General features: G+C 49.2%; 10 protein-coding genes across 10 annotated transcripts; 6 read left to right on the top strand and 4 right to left on the bottom strand.

Moving 5' to 3' along the window:
• Window positions 1-160: 160 nt before the first annotated feature.
• UREG_03289 (uncharacterized protein) lies at window positions 161-1,599 on the bottom strand (the record flags this gene model as incomplete). Its single annotated transcript, XM_002543726.1, has 2 exons — window positions 161-739; window positions 760-1,599. The coding sequence occupies 2 exons, from the start codon at window positions 1,597-1,599 to the stop codon at window positions 161-163; spliced, it is 1,419 nt and encodes a 472-aa protein (XP_002543772.1).
• A 517-nt stretch (window positions 1,600-2,116) lies between these two features.
• UREG_03290 (uncharacterized protein) lies at window positions 2,117-3,942 on the top strand (the record flags this gene model as incomplete). The annotated part of the gene is made up of 2 exons (XM_002543727.1): window positions 2,117-2,297; window positions 2,498-3,942. 2 exons carry the CDS (start codon window positions 2,117-2,119, stop codon window positions 3,940-3,942), a joined length of 1,626 nt encoding a protein of 541 aa, XP_002543773.1.
• Window positions 3,943-5,173: 1,231 nt separating this feature from the next.
• UREG_03291 (uncharacterized protein) lies at window positions 5,174-6,604 on the top strand (the record flags this gene model as incomplete). Its single annotated transcript, XM_002543728.1, has 3 exons — window positions 5,174-5,209; window positions 5,271-5,886; window positions 5,943-6,604. 3 exons carry the CDS (start codon window positions 5,174-5,176, stop codon window positions 6,602-6,604), a joined length of 1,314 nt encoding a protein of 437 aa, XP_002543774.1.
• Window positions 6,605-7,762: 1,158 nt separating this feature from the next.
• UREG_03292 (uncharacterized protein) lies at window positions 7,763-8,754 on the top strand (the record flags this gene model as incomplete). The annotated part of the gene is made up of 2 exons (XM_002543729.1): window positions 7,763-7,942; window positions 8,011-8,754. 2 exons carry the CDS (start codon window positions 7,763-7,765, stop codon window positions 8,752-8,754), a joined length of 924 nt encoding a protein of 307 aa, XP_002543775.1.
• Window positions 8,755-12,249: 3,495 nt separating this feature from the next.
• UREG_03293 (uncharacterized protein) lies at window positions 12,250-13,081 on the bottom strand (the record flags this gene model as incomplete). The annotated part of the gene is made up of 4 exons (XM_002543730.1): window positions 12,250-12,484; window positions 12,578-12,672; window positions 12,734-12,978; window positions 13,045-13,081. 4 exons carry the CDS (start codon window positions 13,079-13,081, stop codon window positions 12,250-12,252), a joined length of 612 nt encoding a protein of 203 aa, XP_002543776.1.
• A 546-nt stretch (window positions 13,082-13,627) lies between these two features.
• UREG_03294 (uncharacterized protein) lies at window positions 13,628-15,131 on the top strand (the record flags this gene model as incomplete). The annotated part of the gene is made up of 4 exons (XM_002543731.1): window positions 13,628-13,725; window positions 13,923-14,001; window positions 14,060-14,201; window positions 14,254-15,131. The coding sequence occupies 4 exons, from the start codon at window positions 13,628-13,630 to the stop codon at window positions 15,129-15,131; spliced, it is 1,197 nt and encodes a 398-aa protein (XP_002543777.1).
• A 932-nt stretch (window positions 15,132-16,063) lies between these two features.
• Window positions 16,064-17,472, bottom strand: UREG_03295 (uncharacterized protein; the record flags this gene model as incomplete). Its single annotated transcript, XM_002543732.1, has 3 exons — window positions 16,064-16,378; window positions 16,439-17,396; window positions 17,450-17,472. The coding sequence occupies 3 exons, from the start codon at window positions 17,470-17,472 to the stop codon at window positions 16,064-16,066; spliced, it is 1,296 nt and encodes a 431-aa protein (XP_002543778.1).
• A 2,371-nt stretch (window positions 17,473-19,843) lies between these two features.
• UREG_03296 (calmodulin) lies at window positions 19,844-20,141 on the top strand (the record flags this gene model as incomplete). The annotated part of the gene is made up of 2 exons (XM_002543733.1): window positions 19,844-20,042; window positions 20,107-20,141. The coding sequence occupies 2 exons, from the start codon at window positions 19,844-19,846 to the stop codon at window positions 20,139-20,141; spliced, it is 234 nt and encodes a 77-aa protein (XP_002543779.1).
• A 517-nt stretch (window positions 20,142-20,658) lies between these two features.
• UREG_03297 (uncharacterized protein) lies at window positions 20,659-21,718 on the bottom strand (the record flags this gene model as incomplete). The annotated part of the gene is made up of 3 exons (XM_002543734.1): window positions 20,659-21,554; window positions 21,598-21,647; window positions 21,705-21,718. The coding sequence occupies 3 exons, from the start codon at window positions 21,716-21,718 to the stop codon at window positions 20,659-20,661; spliced, it is 960 nt and encodes a 319-aa protein (XP_002543780.1).
• Window positions 21,719-23,081: 1,363 nt separating this feature from the next.
• Window positions 23,082-24,310, top strand: UREG_03298 (uncharacterized protein; the record flags this gene model as incomplete). Its single annotated transcript, XM_002543735.1, has 2 exons — window positions 23,082-23,594; window positions 23,657-24,310. 2 exons carry the CDS (start codon window positions 23,082-23,084, stop codon window positions 24,308-24,310), a joined length of 1,167 nt encoding a protein of 388 aa, XP_002543781.1.
• Between the last annotated feature and the right edge of the window lie 679 nt (window positions 24,311-24,989).

Below are 24,989 nucleotides of genomic sequence, written 5' to 3' on the forward strand. Positions count from 1 at the left end.
AATGCTGAAAAGGGGAAGACAGGGGTACGCAGTGGTGTCGTACAGGGTTCGATTCCCGGAGACGAATATCAAGAGGCCAGCTCCAGTTGATGGATTCGAGAGAGTTATATCCACGGATTATCTTGCAAGTAGCATAACGGCCACTTGGGTCCTGAGGCTTTCATTTCCCGTTCATGTCGCTAATAAAGTTCATTATCTTCTCACACAGCTTCGGCTTCCCATCCCACGGTTTGTACTTCCCTTCTAGAACGCATGCGGTAGAGGCTAATGCTTTCCAGAGGTCCTTTTCAATATCATGTCCCACTCGACCGATCATTTCCTCGGCAGGACCCCACATGCGCTTTGGTTTGTTGTCCTCCGTCCATGCAAGTCCTTTATCGCCAAACACCCGAACCGGCTCCAGTTTGGGCAAGTTGGCGTGACAAGTTATGAAGGAGTTAGGAGGCGCGTTAGGCTTGCCTCCCCACCCGAAGCTCTGGTCCTTTTGGAGCTTCGAGTCCCATATGGGATCAGCTTGCATGATAACGCCGCCTTCCCAGCCACCGTCGGGCTTCTTGTAACCAAACACGCCAGGACCCGTGGAAACAGCGTAAAACGGCAGATTTAAAATCCGTGCAGGAGCCAAGAATGTCTCCTTGTCGCCCTCGCCGGGGTGCCCTTGGGATAGCAAAGGGTAGTAGTGCGACGGGCCGTAGAAATTGTAGTAAGCGGAGAGAAGGAGCATTTTTGCGTGCGATTTCTTCGAGACTAGTACCTGACCAGACTCGGTAGAGGCGTGCGAGAAACCTTTGGGGAGTGGGCTGCGACGTGATTTTCGAAGAAGGATTTGTGATAGGTCACCTGCCAGAAATCCGGCCAAGTTACCAAGCCATGGGAGCTAAACGGCTCAGCGGCAAAGAGACGGCCGGGATCGTGCATTGGGAATGCGTCGGCATCGAGGAACATAACCTCCTCGAATGAAGAAAATAGGAGCGAAAAGATTTTAAACTGATATTTCTTGAGGCCTGCCGCCAAGGGTGAATGGTCTAAGATTTCGGACAGGGTAATGCATCGTGCATTGAGGCTGGGGAAGAGCGAGTTGCAAATGTACTCATCGTGTTCACTGGGATCCGCGATAAAGATCTCAACGGGCAAGTCGGACCCGGTTTGTCGTAGCATATGCAGCGACGTCACAACGACGGGCAGAAATGAGCCGCCCGCGGTTGACACTATACCTCTCGTCCGTGGCTTGTACGCGAGTCTCGGGGCGTTCGGGGCGGATAGCAAGCTCATAAAGTGAGAGTGCGCTTTCTTCAGCTTTTCCTTATCCTCCTCTTCGACCACGATATGCTCGGGCAACGTCACGCTGTCCGCCTCATCAGGTTTGAACCCAATGGCTGTCGGGTGGTCCTCCAGTCTTTTGGGGGAGTTGCAGTCAGGGGCCGTGACCTTGAGGATGTCATGGAACTTCACCCAGAATCTCCCATGGTCAGCGGTCGACGGTCCGCCGGTCTGACGCAGGCTCCCTGGGGCATAGGTACGGTGGAAGATGAGGAACAGGAGCACGCCGGCGACGAGGAGGACGAGGTTCCGCCGCCGGGATCGAGCGACTTGGGCCATGGTTCGCGTTTTGGGAAGCTCTCCCGTCGCAAAACAAGCCGATTTTCAACAGTCGAGGCTCAACGAAATCAGCGGCGAGGCGCACAAGCTGCTCGTCGAATGTCGCGGACCGGGTGCAGCTGGTGGCTTACCTAATCATGCACAGAGAGTTCTTCTGGCCAAACCCTCAACCACAATTGAAACCAGGCCTGAGAGGTGGTGTGGTGTCTCTGGTGCTGCTAATTATAGTGAGAGATTGAATTTCCAGGGCCGCAGCCTCCGAGCTTGCGATTTTTATTAAGCGAGGCAGTCCGTGGTTCTCGCGAGCTTTGATGGCCGGGTTTCAGAAGAAGCTTCTCTTGAGGGAGGACCATGATGTCTTGTGTGCGACGTGACACGGCAGAGCGGTCGCTCCCACGTGTGGGCTTCAAGGCTGAGGACATGAACTCGCCTTTGCATCGTCGGACATCAACTCAATAATCAATTGACCTTTGACCTTCTCTTTGGATAATAATGGCATACGGTTTTGCCAAGCCAGATGCATGGGTCAAAGGCCAATTCTTGGGATGAACATTGGCTGCATGCCGTTCCCGCTGCGCCAAACCCCAGAGCAAATGCGCCTTCAGAGCCAACAGAAATCAGGGGGCGAGCCACTTCAAGGGAGAAAAGTGGCCCCCATGCTCGAAAGCTGGCTCGATTCGCTGGGCCAAACGAGACTGGTGCTCCGCCCAAAATTTGTCGCGCTGTGAAGATCCGACCGGAACAAAAGGGCTGATTGTCAACTCCTGAAACAAAAAACTTGCAAGCATGACGAAGCGTTCGGATTAGTATTCCTTGGTCTTTTCCTCCCTCTTATCATTCTTGCAATCATCCGTTCGTTTGTTCATTCGTTTTTTTTTTTTTTTTTTTGGTCGAAAAGGACATTTTATTGCTGAGCAGCAGGCCCATTATGTCTGGCGGACTTCTGTCCCCTCCGTCACTCGCTTCGGATCACGGCCATGGGTCCATCCTGAGTCGTCAGAAAGTGGCCGCGTTCATCTACGCGGTCCTACCGACGGCCTTTCGCGATGCGCCGAAGAAACTCGACCGCTTGCGAGGACGGCATATCTCGACGGTATCCGCGGGTTGGCAGCCCTCGGGGTTGTCGTGCTGCACATGGTCCTGGGATTCTTCCCCAATTCGTCGTACGCCTACAATGGAACTCCCGGTCGAGATTCCATCTTCCAGATGCCCTTCGTCCGACTGCTATACACCGGGCAGCCCACGATCTTTTTCCTCATTTCAGGCTACGTTCTCTCGATAGGCCCGATCAAAAAGTCCCGGAATCAGGCCTGGGGCCCGTTGCACCAGGACCTCAGCTCGAAGATCTTCCGCCGCATATTCCGATTGTATATACCTTCGATTATCGCTACCTTTTTCCCGATGTTCATGGTTAGTTTTGGGCTGTTCCCCGGCGTCGTGAAGTTCAATGACGAGATGCCGCATCATGAATTCAATATGGCCCCGCGAGAGGCCACCTTTTTTAGACAATTCTGGCTTTGGTGCAAAACAATCCCGCCGCTCTTCTGGCCCTTTGACTGGGAGAACTTTTCCCAAAACTCCCCGTATGCTTACCAGCTGTGGACAATCGCCGTCGAGTACCGGTGTTCGATGATCCTTTTCCTCTTGCTTATCGGATTGTCTCGATGCCAAAGCAAGACCCGCCTCACCATCAACAGCCTCTTCGCCCTTTATTTCCTCGCTCTCGATAAGTGGGACGTCTTCCTGTTCGTTGCAGGAGCTATCATCGCCGAGGTGGATATAATCAGGGAAGAGGCTGCGGAGAGCCAATTGCCCAAATCAGAAACGGGGGAATCAAAGCCCGTGGCTTCACGCCAAAAGTCCCCCAAGTGGCTGCTAGTGGCTGGTGTCATTCTTGGTCTGTGGATTCTGAGCGTGCCAGCTGCAGATATCTGGAAGTCGTGGACCTTTACCATTCTCGAGACATGGGCGCCGAAAAACTACAAGGGAATCTTCCGCTTCTGGGATGCCGTCGGCACGGTCATTCTCATCTGGTCGATCACCGGCTTGCCTTCCATCCAGAGATTCTTCACACGCCGCATCTTCCTGTACCTGGGCAACATCTCGTTCTCGCTGTACCTGACGCACACGATTGCGCTGAAATTTCTACTTTACCCAATCATGCCGTGGTTGTATACCATTTTCGGCTACCAAACCGACTTCCAGTACGGACTCTCTTTTGGCATTGGCGGCACTTTGACTGTTCTGCTGTCGTTCTGGCTGGCGGACGTCTTCCAGCGTCACGTCGAAGAACCTTCTGCGCGATTCACGTCGTGGATAGACACGAAATGCTCAAAGGGGTGAAGCCGTTAATTGCACCCCCGGAGTTAGATCTATGTTGAATACTCCGCATGCTATACCAAAGCGCGTCCAGGCGACGCTTGCGGGATGTGAATCCCGCATTGTTGGGAATATACTTTGGATAAAATGGTACAGTGAAATATGTCTACGATATTTTCTTACAATCTTTCTTTTTGGCTGGAAGGTTTGGATAGACTCGATGATATTTGCTGGTTTTCTACCCATTTTGGACTACTTATTTCCGTCTAATCTACTCCGTACCCTCGTTCCTTTTTTTACTTCTAGCTCTTTAATCCTGTGTCTCTTCTCGCCGTCCCGCCTATATAGTACTCAAAAAGAATGATACAAACTATGAACATACTCCTCGATGTAAACAAGACTGAGGTTGGCAGTCCCTCCCAACGGGACTCCAGTGTGGTAACACAACCGATTCTGTATCACAGTCGTTCTGTAACCACCACGTTGGCACGCAGCTGAGGGTGAGACGAAACCCGGGAGGGAGCACGAGCGACAACCAACGGTCCATCGAAATCCCAGGGTTTAGCTGCCAGTTGAGCCAGGTTCCTGCCAAGCAGGCGACAAGGTTCGATCCCGAAATCCTGCCTGTTGCTTCTCTGGCCGGTGAGCTGAGGCGCAAGAAGGGAGCATGGGGACTAAGAACATCGTGGGAGCGAACTGCGGGCTTTCGTCCACTGCATTTCTGAGACTGTCTGGCAATGCTCCTCGCAAGCAAGGCCGCGATGACTCGAGAAGATCAGTTTGAGGGCGTTGGAGGATCAGCCTTGCAATCCCTGAAGCCAAGACGCCCCAGGCACTACGGGGAATTGGCCCCCGTACACGCAATCTCACCCCAGGCCTCCCTCGTGCTGCACTTTTTGCTCTCCGGCGTCTGGTGGCCATCTCTGGATTGTGTTGCTTTCTCTCGCTTCTGGTGGACTTTTTGGAAGACCTCTCCGCGTTCCCCGTTCGAGCCCGTCTGTCGTTTAGGTGCCGTGGTTCGCACCATTCCCTCGTTTGCCGGCTTCGCGGGAAGAAGACCCCCCACTGAGTTATCCACTCCTTTTGAACACTACGAGTCTCTTTCTTCGTTTTTATCATCTCTCTTGAAGACGACATCCATCAACATTGGAGTGGCCGTTTGAGCCGCCAATTCAGCTAATGACCTGCGGACAGACGAAGCGTTGAATTACCGGAAATCAGTTAAAGGGGGAGGGAGACGGACACGCCTCCCAACATGCCGCCAAAGAAACGTGATGATAACTGGATCGATGTGAGAGCCATGTCCGTCCTTCTTTGATGCCAGCTGCAGGCCTAACCGTTCGTGCATATAGGGCTTGCGGGGCGTTGCCTCCTTCACGGTCGTCACGGGCCATCTCTGCACCGCCTTTGTTCCATACTTGCACTCGCCGGCAATCTCGGAAAACGGGCCCATGATCCTATTCCAACTGCCCTTTTTCAGACTATGTGTCGGCGGCCGAGGAGCCGTCGCGGTTTTCTTCATCATCACCGGCTTCGTGAACTCGATCAACCCCGTCAAGAACGCGAGGAATAATAACACGCAGGTTGCCCTGACGAATCTGGCTCGAAGCGCCTTTACGAGATCAGGGAGATTGGTGCTTCCGACGAGCATTGCCACGATCATCGGGTGGTTTTTATGCCAGATTGGAGCTTTCAAGCTCGCCAAACGCACGGATGCTGGCTGGATCTCTGTCGGCGGGCATGATATCGATCCGTTTGGAGTGTCGCTGATGAAACTGTTGAGGTCCCTGACTCTTTTCTGGCATTCCGGTGGCGGAGAGTATGATGGGACGAATTGGACCCTGGTGTATTTCTTGCAGGGCTCGTTCCGTGTCTACTTGGCGCTGCTGGCGATGACTTTGCTGACACCGCGATTTTGGAGGATTATCACTGCCTTCTTATACGCTTATGCTTGGGTTACGGGTGATTGTAAGTTTTGATGTCTGCAATATACCACTTGGTGCTAACCATGTCATTCGATAAAGACCTCGTTGGCATCAACCTCTACGCCGGCATCATGCTTGCCCAACTGCAAGTCGATTACGGCGCCCGTGCCACCTCTCTCGTTCCCAAGTTCGTTCCCAGCATGCTCATCATTCTCGGGCTGTTCCTCTGGGGCTATCCGCAAGACAATCCCCATTGGGCGCCCTGGTCAAAGATTCTGCGAGACTCCTTTGTCGCCGTCACCCCAGCCTACACCGACACCAGCCGATATTGCGTTTCCATCGGCATAACGGTTCTGATGCTGGGCATATTCTTCTCGAAAAACGCTCGCAAATTCTTCACCTCACCACTTCTGAACTTCTTGGGTCGAGTGTCCTTCCCCGTCTACCTGCTACACAACACGGTCATCCGCACCATCTTAGTCCTCATGGTCTATGGTCCTAGTGCGTCCAAAACTCCGGAAAAAGATGAGCAAGGCAAACCCATCACTCTCAAACGAATTAGCCCAATGGGATTTCTTTTTGTCATCCCGGCGTTTTACGCCATTCTGTACCTTATCGCGTACCTATGGACCATATATGTTGACCCGTTGTGCGCTCGGATAGTGGACGGGATGAAGGACAGGATGTTCGTGGAGGAGCTTAAGCCGCAGGAAAAATCGGTCTCGGTGACTCCCCTAGCTCCATTGACGCACGTAACATGAACATGACCACGTTTTCTGGTTGCGAATTGCGAGGACACAACTCAATGTCCATACAGGTGAGCCGTCGTGACTCCGCTCGTTCAAGAAGGTGAGCAACTAGAGCGCTTCGACGAGTTGACGCCTAAAGCTTCTAGGCTATACGGAAAGGCTCTCTGCGTGCCTCCCCTAGAATCGGCAAGCACTGGGACTTTTGATTTCAAAGTGTACAGCGGCCCTAAGTGGACGTCCGTTCTTACCGCGCTCTTGACGCAGAATACCTACAACATTGGCAATCATTTACTTTTCTCTTTTGTATTTGTCTCTCAATCTACATTTACATAGTCCACCGAGTGTTACTATACTTTTTCATCATTTTGCTATCAGACCACAGGGATAAGGAAATTGTATTCCTTTGTCTCCTGGTTTTCTGGTTTTCTGGCGTTCAAAGGAGCATTGCCCTTTTTTTTCCCCATATCCCTGGACATTGTATATCATAATAGGAGAGAGAATAGCAGGTTGCGGATAGTTCAATCGCGGCTATATAATCTTGAAATAAGAAGACGGACGCTCTGGTACCCTGATCAATGGGCCCTCACCGGATGATCGCAACAGCCCAATGCCGCGCCAACGACTGGTTGTAGGGTGCGCCTTGGAAGTACATGCTTCAGACACAACTATTTAGTGACCCGCATGTGAGTTGCAAGTTGAGCTTTGTTCAAATGTGAAGTCACATCCAATTGCACATTGCCAAGTATTTCTTGAGGAGGTTGGCCGAGGTGAATTTGGAATAACTAGTTCGAAGGACTGTGGAATAGCACAGTGGAGCAAAATATGCTGCAAAAGAGTTCTCCAGGGCCAAAAATAGACAGGAGGCTAACAACCTCAAAGAGATTGCTACTGTTCAGTGCCTTTTGCATGTAATTAGAGAGTCCTACTCACTGTTCTGCATTTTACTCTCTCATAGTTAGTTAAAGCAGCATCTGGACATGCTTTGTTTGGAGTGAGTTAGTTACATAGCTGAGCTGCCCACAAAGCCAAGCGATGATGGGATATATTAATAACTTAACAAATAACAAAGTGGCTGGTAGGCTCATTAGGCCAGATTAGGATACAACTAGTTACTACAATGATTGATGGATGAGCTGGGGGAACTTCACACAACAATAGAGTACCTTTGACATGGTGAATCCGAGGCGGCGACTCCCGGCGTGGTACTATCGTCTAGTTGCTCTCACCATCAGGGAGGCTCGAGATGTGAGTGCTCAGGACTTTGATGAAGATCTCTCCAGCCTCTCTAGCGCCCCTAGTCACTCTAGTGTCTCCGGTCTCTCCAGGTTCTCTATCGATTCTGAAAGTGATGTAAGAAAATTCATAGAGCATCCGGCCGTGAACACCATTAGAAACTGACCGCAAACTCTTCAATCTAGGACGAGGAGGATGGCGAGATTTATCAGGATGATACCGTGTCGAGTAGATCCTATAATGGGGAGGATGCCGATTACTACTATGAACTCAAAGCGGAGCGTAAAGCACGGAAACGGGAGTTGAAGGCAATCAGAGAGTACGACCAACAATCAAAGGACAGCGAGCGAGCTTTTGATCAAGGCAAGGAAAAAGAAGTCCAAGAGATGTATGATTCTCTCCAAAATGCAGAGAAGCAAAGCAAAACACCTCTGGGGTCCATTGTTGGCCGGTTCTACCTACATTCGAGCAACCACGTCGACTATTGCCCCGGTTCAGACAGGTTTCCGTCAAAATATGTCGAATTCTATCACCTGGACAAGGATGGAGCGCCATCACGACATGGCCGACAAATGGAAGGATATATTTCTATCAATCCGGCCACTGACTGTTATTTTGGGCCATTTTCCCCTCCCAAACACACTGGGCTAGAAGAGTTTCAATTAACAAGCAACTGCCGAAAACATAACCTCGTGTTTCAATTCCTCAGCCACGACTATATAAAGCTAAAAGTCCCTTGTGAAGTAGCTTTCAAGCGCGGGGAGACACCTACAGACGCACCTGAGGTCTTTGAATTTGCAGGAATCCGTCACGATTTTGAAAAGGCCAAGGAAGAAAGGAAGAGAAAACGCTCTCCGTCCCCACGGGAGACTTACTTTGAGATGAATCATCCTCAGGGGTGGTGGAATCAAAATCGAGGATGGCCGTAAAATCCCAAGCATAGGCGACAATGTCTAGGACCAGAACGCCAGGGCAGGAATATCAAAACAAGCGGGATCTCTGGCAAGAAGTTTCGAAGGCCTTACTATCGCATTGTTATTTCCTCCAAGGTTATTTATTGTAGGCACGGGGAGGAAGGATTTCTCTGAGAGTTCCTAACGAACACTCGGAATCATAACGACTTGATGTCAATTGGTTATAGGATGAGGACGTTTGAGAGAGTTGAACTTGTTGGCTATAAAAAGCCCGAATGCTTGTGTCTCATCTGCTATCTTGAGCTAGGCTCTCGAAACTCATCTACCTCGGAAAACCGAGCCGTCCAATCTTCTCTGCCGTCAGGGTGAACGCAATCGTATTATGACTTCCCCCAGAATGCAGTGCAGAGGTATATGGACAATGAGAGGAGAATCGGGGGAAAGGGATTAATAAACAAGTAAGCGTCCCGCTATCACTCTATTCATCCTCGAGAAAGGTATCACATGAAATATGATGTTCCGCATAGTTTTGCAATGTAGTTCGACACATTCAAATTTTGGCGGGAAATCCATCAAAAGGTAGCTATTCAGATCATCTACCACTGCCATTACCAAGGCCCACTGCTCAACGTCCGCTGCAGAGAGGAGGTAGACTACATGTTCAATAACCGGTGGGCGGGTCAGCGGGTCGACGGGCAGAAGGTCAGCGGGCAATTGTACTGGAACATACTAGTAATAGCTGGGGGGTTACTGGGGGTTAATTGGGAACCCCTAGGGAAGCCCAAGGCCTGAGCTCGCCGGGTTATTGACACAAGGTCACCAGGTTATTATCTGGTATCACCGGGCAGGTCTACCATTTATTACTAGTAATTCCTACAGGCTACTGCCATGGTTCTAATATGGAATTTTACAAGAAACCCGGCGAGCTTTTACAGTCCTGATGTGGAATTCTATAAAAGATCCAATGACTTAGTCTCAGTAGTGTCATATGTTACTGATGGCTATCAGAGACTACCAGAAACTTCCATAAATTTAGAATCTTATAGTAACTAGTGATCATTGAGAAACAGCAGCACATGTACACAAGTTTTATTATGAGTGTAGAATCAACAACATAATTATTTAGTTGAACATGAAGCATGACTGTAATTGAATCAGCTCTGTGAGAGCTATTAGAAGCAGCTAGTAACTACTAATAAATTGAGATGAGAAGTTCCATAGTCCATGAGGCATTACATACCATAACCAAAGCTCACTGGGTTTCTTGTAAAATTCCATATTAGAACCATGGCAGTAGCCTGTAGGAATTACTAGTAATAAATGGTAGACCTGCCCGGTGATACCAGATAATAACCCGGTGACCTTGTGTCAATAATCCGGTGAGCTCAGGCCTTGGGCTTCCCTAGGGGTTCCCAATTAACCCCCAAACCCAATTAGTATCCTCCTGGGTATTACCAGTATGTCCTAGTACAACTGCCCGGTGACCTTCTGCCCGTTGACCCGCTGACCCTATAACTCTTCAATAACTCTGGGCATTTTCTTGCTAAGTGGAAAAGGGATAAAAGCATAAAATGCTCAAACTCTTGCTGTTGTTCCTGAGGTCAGGAATCAACACGAGCCATGGTAACGGATATACCCACAATGAATCATAGCGCTGACGGGTCGGAGCATCAGTTGTCACCAGTATAATAAAAGTATAGCGGGCGAGGGTATGATGAGAGGTGAAATCGATAGCTAGTGGTTATCCAGGGGGGGTTTATATCAATAGACACTCTGTCAAGTACACCATATTGGGGAATATTGGAGCGTTTTCGTAGGCCTGCATGATCGACGAGAATCTCTACCGAGCAGGATCGATCCCAACATTATCTTCTCAAAAACTTGACTAAACTGCGCCAAACGAACATACTTTTTCCCGCAAGAATATGGAAGTATCTCCGCCAGGCTGGTTGATAGCGAAGGGCTAGGCTATCACCAAGTAGACCCCGTTGAATCAGCAACTCGCAATGCTTCCTCTCTCTTGCGGAGTCAATAGGCCTGTATTCTACAGCCCGTGCAATGCACTCTGTACTGCGCTTGCAATCATATGCTAGCAGTGCAATTGTCGGATAGACGTTGTACCAGCAAGCCGAGATGAGCCGGTCGAAGATTTTGTGTCGGTCGAGTTCGGGAAACCTGCGTGCCTGGAATCGCCGTTCCAACTCTTCCGAGTCGATATTGATGTTTTCATAGGGTTCATAGCCATGCACCATGAAGTACAAAAGCGTCCCAACTGCAAACTGTTCAGTCCTGGCGCCACAAAGGCCATAAAAACCCTCCAAGGGTCCATCTTGTAACTTTTTGGCCCATGGAGCACGAGAACTCTCAAGAAGCTGCCCGATTGTGGTAGTCCAGTCAAAGTCTGACAGCTTCAGGTTCAAATTCTTGTCAAGAAGACAATTGCGTGCATGCACATCATTATGGGAAAAGCCCATTCTCTCAATGAATTCAAGGGCGGAGGTGATCTGTCATAACCATCGAGCGACAAGGCCGTCATCCTCATATTCTTTCACCAAGACAACCCGCCCAGGCTCACTGTCTGGAGTTTCCTCGCGAATCTGACGTTCTAGAAAGCAGAAAGTAATGCTGTTGAGCTCACAATATGACAGGAAAATACTGTCTGAGAGAGCGAGAAAACATTCAACAATGTCTGGGCATCGATTCTGACACTTTTTAAGGCTTGCATAGAACTTGATCTCCTGAAGGAAGGGGTGTTCTTCAGATTCGGAGTGTCGACGTCGAACAGTTTTCACCACTATCGTTGGACTGACCCTGTAAACAATGGAGAAACTTCCAGTGCCAACGCAATCGTTCTTCTCCAGAATGCCAAAGTAAGATCGTTCCATAGTGAATAATGATGCTTGAAACCGGAGTGATAGTTGAGGTCTAATAGTAAGGAAGCAGAGGCGTTGGTTGGAAGATAAATGCGAATAACAAATTGGGTGCATATCAAAAGCATAACTACACCAACCACTATGTAAAGCAATGTGATATTTACTATTACTTATGTTTTAGTGCAGACAATGCTAGGGTGAGATTTTTATTGAAATAATGCATTGAACATTATTTGTAGTTAATTACCCCGTATGTTAGGAATCTTTTCAAATAATTGCAATTAGGTTGATTTGTTACACACATCGGTGCACGAAAATTGTCTATGGGTTTGAACCTGGGAAAATGCGGCAGACAAGGTAACTATACCACAGCGATTCGGCTCGAGATGGGCCAACTGATACCCTCCATTAGAATGGGATTCCTCTAGTTACATACCATAGACCGCAGTGCTCCAGGGCTTCTTCTGCGATGACAACGGATGAAATAGCGGAATTTAGGAATGGATAACATGACAACTTCAGATCCCACTAGCCCCCGGAGCATTCTGATCTTTTTTCAGGTTCAGCAACAGCTCTCGAAACCGCTCCTTTCCGGATCCGCTCGCACCCCCTTTCAGACCCTTACCGCTAATATCAACTAATTTGGCAATACGTTCCAGCTAGTGCCCGCCAGCCCGCTGTGTCTTCCCGGTTTGCCCAGGAAGTCCTCTGCTTCGGTGCGGGTGCGCTCCTTTGCCTTGTCTGTGCGTTTGTTGTAGGATTCGTAGTAGTCGTCGATGTCTTCTTGGGCTTTCTTGATCGTTGCGGCCTTGCGTTCGGAAGAGACGGCCGCACGGCGTGCGATTTCTTCGTCGCGCTTTGTACGCCATTCACTAGGTTAGGGAGCGGGCCGTCAGCGGGTGTTGGTTCTGGTTGAGGGAACGAAAGGATCGGATAGCGGTTTTAATATAAATAGGGTTGCTCACCGGACAGCTTCTGCCTCTTCTTCGGGTTCTTGGTATGTGGAGTAAGACTGCTGGAAAGTGTCTGTGCCCGTAATGGTGCCGCCGGGAGCGACTTGCTGTTGGACGGGAGTGGTTATTAAAGTGCCAACAAGTCGAAAAACAAAGAATATCCGATACCTCATTTTGTGATTCCAACGCCGGAAATGAGGACTCAAAACCTGCGGTATCTGCATCGCCCTGTTGGAATTCCCCGTCGCCGAGAAGATCATCCCCGTCATCTTCGACCGTAGGCGATTTAATGTGATCATTGGCTGAAACAAACTGGTCTGCATCGTCTCCCAGAGCAGCACGTTCCCGGGCTAAGAAATCGTCCCCATCACCGGTCGGAGGCGGCCCATCGCTGGTGGTTGGTAGAGGCTGATCTAGTGAGTGAGTCAGTGACAAGGCATTCCAGATCAAAACAAGCGCATAATAGGTATTCCCCATACCCCCTAGCTCATCTAATGAAGGAAATCGGTCGGCCATAACGTAGCGCTAAAGAGAAAGGAGACGGGATGTGAGGGAAGGATAAAGCGTGGCCTGAATAGGGGATACAATGGCTCCTCTGAGGACTTTTATGCCAGTAGACTGTGGACTCTGAGTTATTGAGTAAAGCAAGGGTTAATGGATCAACAAAGAAGTCTTTGAGAATGTTTCATCAATCATGAACAAGCAAGAGGTCGCTCACAGTGAGCTGTTGCTGATGCTGGCAGCCCAGACAATCGCCGCTCTAAACGGATTGGGTTTCTGCCGCCCGTCCCCGAAAGCGGTGATCGCCTGCAATTTCCCCCCTGCTGCTGCGGAACTGAGAGCGAATTCATCTGGACACCCATTCACCTGTTGCAAAGAGCTATCTCCAGTCACTTCTTGCGTTCTATTTCCTCTAAAGAATCTGTGATTAACTGGCTGTCTATTTTTCCACATCAACGGTTCATCTGGTCCCTTTCATCCAGCCACATACGAGCCCTTTGTTTGCGGCCCCTACACGGTCGACTCTATATTCAGCTGTAAGCTCCCCGAGGTTCAAGGACAATGGCGTATACGGACGATGCCGTCAAGGCAAAGCTCTCAGCATTGAATGAGACACAAGAATCGATCGTCACGGTTGCCCAATGGGTCATGTTCCATAGGTATTTTCTTCCTGTTTGTTTGTAAACTCGGAGCTATTTTCCTAGCTGACAACATTGCTCTCGACAGGCGACATGCCGACCGCACAGCACAGCTTTGGCTTGAGAGATTACGTGAGGCAAATGCGCCCAAGAGACTTAATTTGATATATCTTGCGAACGGTTTGACTCCCCGTCGAATTTAACAAAAGGACGACCAGACTAAGGCTCGGCTTCCCAGAGGTTGCACAACAGTCGAAAGCGCGACGCAAAGAGGATTTCCTAATCGCGTTCTCTCCGGTAACTTCATGGAAAAATCACTTTAGACGTGCGTCGTGGGCACTAATTGAATTATCAGATAATTGCTGATGCGACAGCTACTGCTTTCCGAGGCGCTCCAAGCGAAATTCAGCAAAAGTTGCGACGTGTGGTTGAAGTCTGGAGACAAAGGAGAATATTTGAGACGCCAATACAAGATGCCATCGAAGCACGAGTCGAAGGTTTGATAGACGACCTATCAACACTTAGGGTTTGACTGACTTGATAAAACAGACGTGGATAAGTCAAGGAATTCCGGAAAGAAGCAACTGCTAGGCGGCTCGCTATTCTCCAGCTCATCGGGGTCCGTCCCGACCGAATTACAGCCGCTAGCGCCACTGCAGGTTGCAGTTTCCAAGAGTGCGGTGTCGTCGAATACCGCGGTCACTACCGCCAATGCGGAATACGACAAAATGAATGACCCTACTGCCACAGTCCCGACGCCGCCGGTGCATGCCGCTCGGTTGAGCCAACTTCTAAAATCGTTGGCTAGTGCTGAGAGCTCGGTGTCAGAAATAATCAAATCACGGCAAAATTTGATTGAAGGCCTTGAGAAGCTTCTTGACACAAATCGCGCGGCGTTGACAACTGAAAAGGCTCAATTTGAGAAAATATCTGCGCGGAAAACTGAGACAGAAAATAAAAAGCGTGAAGTGGAAGATGCAATCATGCGCGGCCTCGCAGCAGAGACTCCCCAAGGTAATGGTGATGGCACATGGATGGGTCCAGGTCACGGCACTGGAGCAAATGAACCGGAAGCCCCTGCAGTTGAAGAGCTGACACCACCACCGGTGGAGGCGCTCACGCCTGTTGGCTCTCCGCTGTTGAACCCTGTTGCTGAAACACAACAGGAACAGTACGAATCTACTGAAGCTCTCCCAGTCCAAGTCCCAACTCGAGATCCGAGACAGTTACCTGTCATGGACCTACCGGTCGTCACTAGCAACTCTTCTACGGGACATGACCCTTTCACGAGCGGATCCGGCTCCAAAAAGCGCAAGGTCACTCACAGCGGTGATGATTTTGCAGCGACTTTTGAAGGCGCGGATGCCATGGCAGACTTGGATGCTGATGTGGCAGAATTACTGAGGCAAGAGAGCGACAAGTATTGAAAATGAATTGCGGAATCTTTGTCCATGACTTTTACGGACTTCGTCTTCTTCGTTTTCTTTGGGCTGTATTGTTGCGGATTGGAATCACTCAACGTGCTGTATTAGTAGGCAATATCTTTTCATAAAGTGAAGAATTTGGTGGAAATGTAAACTGTGTTTGTATCTGATATCCCATCTTAATTGTGCCTCTCTTGGCCATTGCGCCTTTTAGAACGTTTATATACTTTTCTCTATGAAAGTATTGATTCGAATATACAAACACGTTTGCCTCCCATGCAGCCTCTTTTGGCTAGCTGGCCATGCGACAATGGTGTCAGTGTCAGAGAGGCTTTGCTACATCCAGGTTCTTGGTCAATAAACATTCAATGCGTGTTCTTGCCGCCATCAGTCTGGGATGCAAGAAACCAGAGCCCAAAACACTCTGTGAGAGAAGATGCGAGGGGCCGACAGCTGTGAAGCCAAACTGTGCAACCTGCCCTTGTAAATGCATTTTTACCAAATCTCTTGCATATTCAATGAACTCACAGTCACTTGCCATTTTGACAAGTGGGATTTCTAGAACCTTTTGGGGGGGGTAACCATCCTCCATACACCTTTGATAGGTTGATTTGTTGATTTCTAAGAAGCTTGCATACCTTCCTAGATTTCTAGCTTTCTTCCGTGGTCGAATATGCTGTTGACAAGTTAAACTATGTAATTTTCTTGAATTTGAGATCTTGTTAATATCAAAAGCATCAAATGTGGTTCCTACATTCGGCTTAGTATTCGTACTCTAGTACTCTATATGTATGGTTAGATTTTACACACTGGAGGGTAACAGCTTCATATTTGCACGATTCCACAGGTAGTTAACTACTGTAGTAGTTATGTATTAGGTATCTTTATAGTTTTTCCCATATAATAATGGGATCTGGTATGCAATTAGAGCGGAATCACATTTTCCGCGACAGCGGATCCCGCCAAATATCATGCGAGAAATCGTTAACAGCATCATCAGCAGACCTTGTCTCTAAGCCCAAAGAAGGCTTTTTTCTTCTCCCTCGTCGCCCTTGCCGGGGTCCGCGATCTGGCGGCCGAACTTCGATCTCTTGTACGATGGCTGGAGGTGGGTTTGAAGATGGGGGCGGTTGTGGGGCGGAATTGTGTCGTTTGGGTTTCACGAGGAGAAGGATGAACATGCCTACGACCAAGAGCAAGAGAAGCAGCAGGATTTTCCGCTTTGTAGTGCGCTTCTGGTAGCCGGTTGCCTTGGGTTGAGGTCAGTGGGTGGGCTCCTGGTGCTTGTTTAGGGATGGCGGCGAACATACCACTGTAAGCTCTCTATCAGCCGCTTTGACGTCCACGGTCATACGTTCGACGTTGTAATCTATGCGATCGAGCATAGTGCCTTGGTCAATGATCATGGTTTGTAGGTCGCGGAATATATCTGATAGTTCGATGATGCCTTTTGCGATGTCATTGATTTCCCGTTCTCGTTGAAGAATCACCGCGTCATTGCTTCGGCCGAGTTGGCGCTGCTGTTGTTGGTGTTGGGATGTTTGGAGGAGAGTAGACTGTGAATAGGACTTGTCGGCATCGGATTCGAGGAGGGAGGGATCTATATAGGGGTTTTGTTGTTGGAGGATCGGGGTTGGGGAGCGGTCGAGCGGGGAGGACAGCCCATCTAGGCCACGGAGTTCTGAGGCAAAAACGTTAGCAAAGTCGGACGGCTCAAGAATGGGAAACTGGAGCAGGCATGTACTCTTAAGATAAGTGCTTTGCTTCTTTCTAAAGCTAGCACTCGCTTCTTGCACCTTCGCGGCCATAGATATCTGTAGATTCTTTGCCATCGTCTCTTCTCCGCGGCTCACGGTGCCCGCCTGCCGGGCATCGCGCACCATCGTTTCTATCTTTTGAATATTCCGCTGACAGGAGTGAAAAGCCCTCGTAATCTCCTGTGTCAACCTCTCTATCACACCTTCTTCCTCCCGCCGAACATCCTCGTCTCCAAAACTCGGTAGTACATGCTTCTGATGCAACCTGTCTAGTTGGGAGGACTTGTGCGCAATGTCCCGCAGGAGCTCTGTTACTTCGTCTTGCACGTCCAGCCAGCGCGGAGGTAAAAGGTCCATTTCTATGACTGCGTCGCCGTCATCTTCGAATCCGGCGCCGGCGCCGGAGATGAGACCCCGACGCTCTTCGGAGTTGTCGTCGTTCCATGAGCTTCCTATGTATCGGGGCTTCTTGGCGGGATGATGGGAGAAGGACTGGCGGTAGGAGATGTAACTGTGAGAATTCAGTAAGGGACGGCAGAAAGAAATAGCTCGGCCAGAAATTACAGATTTGTACGATCGCGCCACATGTTCCGCTGCGGTTCAGGGACTGAGGATTCGGGCGGAGGGTTCTCGATAGGTAGCAACTTATCACGGCGGCAAGCTTCTTCTCATGATTGATTGGGTCACCTCATTGATTGTAGATAGATGTGTCGATATCTTCAGAGTAATTGAGAGGTGGAGGTTAATGGCATTCCCTGTTCTAGCTGTTGAGGACAGAAGTGTGTATGGAGTGATTGTCCGAAGCCACCGATGGTTGGCCTTGTGTCGGAAGCAAAATAGTCGACGCCAATCCATCGACAATCTTCTCCCCAAGAGTAGAAATCCAGCAAATTTGCGAGGCTAGAGAGTCGGACTTGATTGGACTGCAAAATCATTCGTTTTCCATTATAATGTCCCTTGGAGTTTATATCATTCCATATCAAAAGTACTCCGTAGGGTCGCCGGGATCATCATGCCCTTGAATAGATCCCCATTTTCTCCCTTAGAAAAGGAAAGATTTAAATTGAAAGGAGAACTTGAAGCTTTTCTAAGGCAACTAGGACGAATGAATAGTTCTTTGCGAAGCGCGCACCAGTTGGCTATGTTTACTCGGGGAATCTTCTATCGCCCATTCTGTTGATGCTCTGCCTGGGCAATAACTATACGTTTGGAAAGATTTGAACTGCTATCTATATGAGTACTGTATCTTGTATCTTCCGATATTAGCTGCACCGATACAGCAGCGATCGAACAGGGGCAAATCTGAAAGCAATAACCTAATAGTTGAATGGAACAGCTTCCGGCATGAGGAATGATGAACCTGTGGGAGACTCTTCTTAAGACACGGGATTTCAGGACCTGCCATTTCAACCCAAAAGACTGTAAGTGCGATTAGTTATAAGATGACTCGAAGCCAAGGATTTCTCAGTAAGTATTGCCTCGAACCCTTTTATTCAACCATTTCAAGTTAGTTGTCGATGCAGCCTTGAGGAGCGGACGCTTTATCTCCAGCCTAGCAAAAACGCATTACAAGCATCAAAGCACCTCAAACCGTTATGGCTTTTCATAAACATAGGCACTTGAAGATCTGGGCGTGATCACGCGAAACATTGCCCAAGGAAACAGAGGCGGATTTCTCAATTTATTGAGCTTGGGGGTGAAAGCAAAAGCTGGCTTCATCTCAGAGTCGGTACAGGTCGAAAGAGCCCTCATTCTTCACTGAGAGGCAGCCGATTGTTGGACGGTGAATGTTTCAGGGACTTGCCATTGTAGACCGTTAAGCAATTCAGCCTTGAGAGGCGTTGAAAACGAACCCTGGATCCCCACAAATCCATACCCAGCTGAACACCCATGATGTAGTTAGTTACCGTTGCGTAAGCGCAGAGATCTGTGCCGCGTTGGCGAGCAAACCAACAGCAAGGCGTGAGCGAAGAGAGAACTGACAGACTTGATGCAAGGAAGAAGGAAACAATATGATGGAGGCACAGAGTCAGCCTTGGTCAGGAAGTGGTACCAAGCATACTGCCGGGGGCGTCATACAAACCCAAAGTCACTTGTGCAGGGAGGAGAGCCCACTTGAAAGCTGCTAGTTATTTGTTGACTGCCTTGACTGGTTCGACTCGCAGGCTAAATAACGACTCCCTCCCATCAACGGATCATAACTTCGCTTCATCTCTCTTCCTTCTCCTAGCACCAGATCCCACCCAAGACTCCTGTTCCCTGCCACTTGCGCCTCTGCATTACTATCCTCCTCTTCCCTCTCTTGCTTTTCGATTCCTGCATTTTCTCCGGCACACAAAATGGTACGGTTGTGCTTATTACGCATGGAGCCCCGCAGCTCCCCTGACTGTGACGCGGGATCCCACAATGGCAACGCTGACTGCTAACTGTTCAATAATGCTGTGCAGGCCGATTCATTGACCGAAGAACAGGTTTCTGAGTTCAAGGAAGCCTTTTCTCTGTTTGTAAGTCAGAGCCATGATTCCAGCGTACCTTTACACAGTCCCCTTAGCGGGGTAATTGAAACCGGCCTTTGCTGACCACAGACTGCGAACAGGACAAGGACGGCGATGGTTAGTTGCCTAAGATGTTTCGCACGATCCAAATTGATGGATTGCTTCTGTTCTCGATGTCCCACTTCTAGGCTGTATCATGATGCTGACCATTGTGAATTACAACAGGCCAGATCACTACAAAGGAGTTGGGAACCGTAATGCGATCCCTCGGCCAGAACCCCTCCGAGTCCGAATTGCAGGATATGATCAACGAGGGTTGACGCCGACAATAATGGAACCATTGACTTCCCAGGTAACCGCTGCCTGTGCTTGATTCTACCCCTGTACTTGAACCCATGATGCGCATCCGTGAATTTGAACCTGAACTCTGACCATCCATTTCTTTGTAGAATTTCTTACCATGATGGCACGGAAAATGAAGGATACAGATTCCGAAGAGGAGATCCGGGAAGCATTCAAGGTGTTTGACCGCGATAACAACGGGTTTATCTCCGCCGCAGAATTGCGCCACGTCATGACCTCGATCGGCGAGAAATTGACGGATGACGAGGTGGATGAGATGATCCGCGAGGCTGATCAGGATGGTGATGGCAGAATCGATTGTACGCGCTCCGTCCGCCCTCATATGCTGACCAGGGACTGCTTTTTAGCTAATACGTTCTCTAGACAACGAATTTGTTCAACTCATGATGCAGAAATAAACGACCACTGATGCGAGCTTCCAGCACAAGCCCGAGGTTCCCTACCCGACACGGCAAATTAATATTCCTTGTCGATTTTTCCCACGCCCTTTCCCTCCGTTTTTTTTTTTTTTGCTTGCCTATTAGTTACACCAGTAGTAACTACACCCTTTTAAGATTGTTGAAGCGTTGGTGGCAGGTATGCCTGGGTGATATATGAAGGGATGTCGCAAATGCAAAAGGTGTTGTTTTGCCGGACCTTTGTTGCTTCCCTGCAAACAGAAGTTTGACAGATATAGCTATAGTGTTTTGAGGCTACAGGAATAGCATTTCGTGGATATAACTGGACATTAAGTACCGCAGGGTATCCGTTTTCATATCGTAGACCAAACAGTACTTCTACCATAAGATGCGCTGCTTAGCAGCAAACGAAACGGTTCTAAAGTGAAATGTCACCCCCCCGTTAGAAGATTCTAAGCTCCTCCGGCCTAGAGAGTTTCAAAACATTATGACGTAGCGTCGAAATAATGCCCCCTTTTCACCGATTGAATCGCAAAAGCTCCATATACTGCCTTGCCAAATCAGCCCCCTTAATTCCTGTATTCGACGGCCCCGCATCCGCCGTCGTGACCCTCTTCATCCCCTTGTGCCGAGCCTTATTCACCTCCGTCATTAAACCAGGCACCCGGATCGCCTCTCTCGCCCCGGGCACCGCAAACCCACTCCAAAACTCCCGTATCAGCTTCTCGCCTACATCCCAATCCTCCTCCGTGGGAAGATCCTCCTCACCATCCACCATCGTGTTGGAAAGCTCGGAAAACCCGTCACCCATCGCCAACGGCTCTTCCGTGCCAGATTCAAAAGCGGAAAGGCGCCAGTCTCCGTCTGCGGAGATGCTGGTCTGGCCCGGTCCGCGGTACTCGATTTCGACAATGCACCCGCGAACCCGCTGGGCGGGCTGGGCTTGTCGGACGTCCCCAACTCGGACGCGGAAATCCCCAACTTCGAACACAGTGCCGCCGGAGACGATGGTGGTGTGGCGGTGACACCAGAGGGGTTCGCAGGCGCGGAGGGTCATTGCGAAAAATGAATTGAATGATGCTGGGTCGGGGGTTATCATGGTCCAGGGTGATGAAGGTGGGAAGCGGGAGGGCTGTTGGCCGTCTTTTTCGTTGATAGGCTGGGGTTGCGGAGCTGGAACTTGCTGTTGGGCGGATGGAGCGGGGATGCCTGGATGAGTGTGATGCGGGCCAGGACTTCCCCAAGGGTCGGGGCTGGGTCGATTTGAGATATACACGAATCCGTGGGATTGGAAATGGCTGAGGGAGAGAAAGTGCATGTATCGAGGTTGTAATTGCGGAAGCGGGGCATACGCTGATGGGGGTAGGCAGGAGGGTGTGTCCCGTAGTAATTTATGCTCAAGGCCCCATCGCCCTGTGGGAATAGCGTTATAGGCTGCTCGTAGCTGGGTAGCTACTGTAGTAGCAGCAGTGGACGAGTTTGGGATTCGCCGGGATAAAGAAGACTCTTTAGAAATTGTCAGTCAAGGCAGATTTTCTCTTAAAATAGGAGACTGGGCACTACCCGGTGATAGGCATCCTGATCAGGCTGGAATTGACGTCTGGCTATTCAAAGATTTTGTTTTTGAACTCTTGGGATCTTTGTTAGAACAGAACATTGGCTCGTGGTGCGAGCCAAGTAGACTATAGTAGGAAAGCCCAATCTATTCAAGGCGAATTTAGAAGCTGGGAATAAAAAAAGAGCACGGATATTCTCTGTATATCATGCCATGATGTTCAGTAATCATTGATGGGCCAGTAAACTGTCAACTTCCATACACCCCATCAAGGGAATATTTGATGGGAATCGGACTAGGATGCGATGCAGCGCTAAATCTATTGTAGCCCTTCTTTCTTGAGTAGTTTGCCTCCAAAGCAGATCTTCAAGTCAGTATCAAAGCAATAGAAATCCAAAAACACCGAGATATAAAATCTAGACACATTGGCACGTCAACTGTTCTTTATATCTCGTTCCGCAAAGCTGCTTATTAAGCGCCAAGCATTGAGTATTTTCCTCCCCTACGGAGTACTCTGTAGTTAATTTTAACTGCAAAGCTCAATGCTGGCACAAACATAATATATTGTTTGCCCTACAGAGTACTAGGCTCACAATGAGCTCTGAGCTGGAATGCATGGCTAATAGGACTTATCCTTTTGAGCATTGGCCTGTGACTTTTGTTTCCAGCCAGTTAATATCATTTTTCCAGTGGAGTGCTGAGGTGTCACCGTGTCAAGAATACTAATGCCTAGTGGATATGTTCAAAGCCCAGCAGTTTTCTGAAGAGAACTTGAATCTTTTGACCAAGTCTTAGAAGCCATGTTTCTCTCCCATTCAGTCGCTGGTTACAATGTTTTGGAACGTGAATACGATTGCTATGCTAAACACATATCACAGTGTTTACACCTGTTACATCTTTACAGCGAAGTGTGCAGGGAGTTAGCTCAGCAGAAGTGACAGATCCAAGATGGGAATTCTTTTAGTGAAACAAAGAGGCACTCTGCTTGAAATTCCGCTTGAGATTCCGCTTCAAATTGCCCTGGTTGTGGGAATCAATATCCTTCCTGTGTCGTTTAGCCTCATTGACCCAGGTCTCTTTTCTTTTACTGGTTTTTCACCATGTCTCGTACTCGTTTACCCCAGACTCGCTGCAAGTCTGTTCTATTCCTGCTTAAACCCCTAAGCTTCGAGGCTAGGACAGTGGTCGCCCATCCCGCCAATTCTCGCTATGTATTAACACTGCCCGACGGTTCTTCAGCTGTGGGCATAGGATTCCATATACGTTCAAGATATCCTCGTGCGTTGGCTACGATCGGAAATGGTGATGCTGATATTTTGGTAGAAAGGCCGGATATAGCTCCGATTCAATGCTCCTTTGAAGTTAACTGGGATTCTGGAGCTATAATGCTTCGCGATAGCTCAATTGATCACAGTACCCACGTCTTCGGGAAGGACGCTGTTAGATACCAACATGGTCGGGAGCGGCGAATAGTCGTGGCACATGGACTTAATACGATGTTTGGGATTGGCAGCGGAAGAGCTGGAACGGTGCAGTTCGTACTATTATGGCATGGGGATGCTGAAGAAACGATGGCAAAGGTTATGGCTAGGAAACGTGAGAAAGCAAGCAAATACGGCGACCGTTACCGATTTCCGAGTCCAGATGGTAAACTAATGTTCAGTTCAGTTCGGCGATCTGAAGGGCAAGCTCGAACAATTAGATTTGTCAAAACCAAAAATCTAGGTTCTGGCCAATTCGGCGAGGTTTTCAAGGCTCTGGACGTGGACACCGGAAAGCTCATGGCGGTAAAGCAGCTGAAGACAGGGAAAGTTGCTACAGAGGCTGAGAGACTGAAGAAGCTTCAGCAGTATCAGCTGCTCGAACGTGAAATGCATGCAATTCGACAGGCAAGGCATGTAAGTAGATCAGTCCCTTTTTGAAGATTTGTGTCATTGCCGCCGAACTGATGTATTGATAGCCAAATATTATCGAGTATTTAGGCTCACAAGGCTGGGGCGGAGGAAATGTGAAGATATTCACAAGCTTAAAGGATGGAGATTTGGTGTCTCTTATTCAAGCGGGAGAGGACGCTGAACAGGTCGCTAGGCGAGTACTGTGCCACATGCTTCGAGCCCTGGATTATCTTGCTTGTATTGAGATAATCCATCGCGATGTCAAACCAGACAATATCCTTTATACATTCGAGCCAAATGGCCGCGCTGTCTTCATTCTCACAGACTTTGGATGCTCCAGTCGAGCCAACACGGCAAAATCTATCATTGGGACCAGAATTTACATGGCGCCAGAAATGAGCATGGGAGGCTTGCAAACACCCAAGGTAGACGTATGGTCACTGTTTGTCACGATGATGTGGATACTAGACGTGCACGGATTTCGAGCACTGGAGAGGCGGATTACATGTGCTGTTGAAATACAACAAATAGTGGCATTCGCAGCAGCCACCCCATGGCTGTCGGGGATTCAAGAAATGGCGGCCCCTGATCCTCTGCATCGGGCTTCAGCAGCACAGATGCTTGTTGGGCTGTACGGCGGGAAGGGTCTAACAACCCCAGTTGATCGAATCCCACCGATGTTGGGCCGGCGTCGCGGTAATCATCATTTTGTATTTTAGTTACTGATAAAACAGAAGACTGGGAGGTCAAACTTCAGCGTGTCCGTTTTGTTGGGACTCTTGCAGGAAGCAGGTGCATGAGTAGTTAAGCTGAGAGTTAGAAAGCTTGTGTGGGTCATTAACCAAGGAAGAGATCACCGTCAATAATGCAACCATGAGAAACAGACACAAGACGGTGGGATTACACGATTACGTCAAGTCATGTATTGATATCGAATGGCAGGTTGCCCTCGCATGCTGTTCCTGTTGGCCCAAGGATGCGTGCCGGTTTTCTCCACATGGTAGGGAGGAGCAGGGCCGTGATTGTGCGGTCGTCACTTTCTAAACCCCGTCCAACTTGACAGCGCAATTGCAATTCGTAACTGGCTACAGTTAAGTTGCATGCGCTGCAGGCAGAACAGGATCTGATAATGGCCTGTTAATCTAATCTGATGCCCGCTGGGTTATCTGATCCGCGCCGGGTGGCGTGACTAAGCGGCCAGCGGGGAGAAACTTCCTTTTTTGGAGCCTCGAAGTGGCCTTGGCGCGCTAGGACGGAAGGAGTGCGTTTTGATCTGATAAGGAGGCGTATTGGGCGGGTATTGGGGCTCGCCGGTAATTTACGGCTGCGGACAGGGCGGTGGTCGGCGCTGCAGCAACAAGGGACGACTGCTTTGATTTTGGAAGTAGAAGACGTTAC

Source organism: Uncinocarpus reesii, genomic scaffold, assembly GCF_000003515.1.
Source record: "Uncinocarpus reesii 1704 scaffold_2 genomic scaffold, whole genome shotgun sequence".
NCBI lineage: Eukaryota > Fungi > Ascomycota > Eurotiomycetes > Onygenales > Onygenaceae > Uncinocarpus > Uncinocarpus reesii.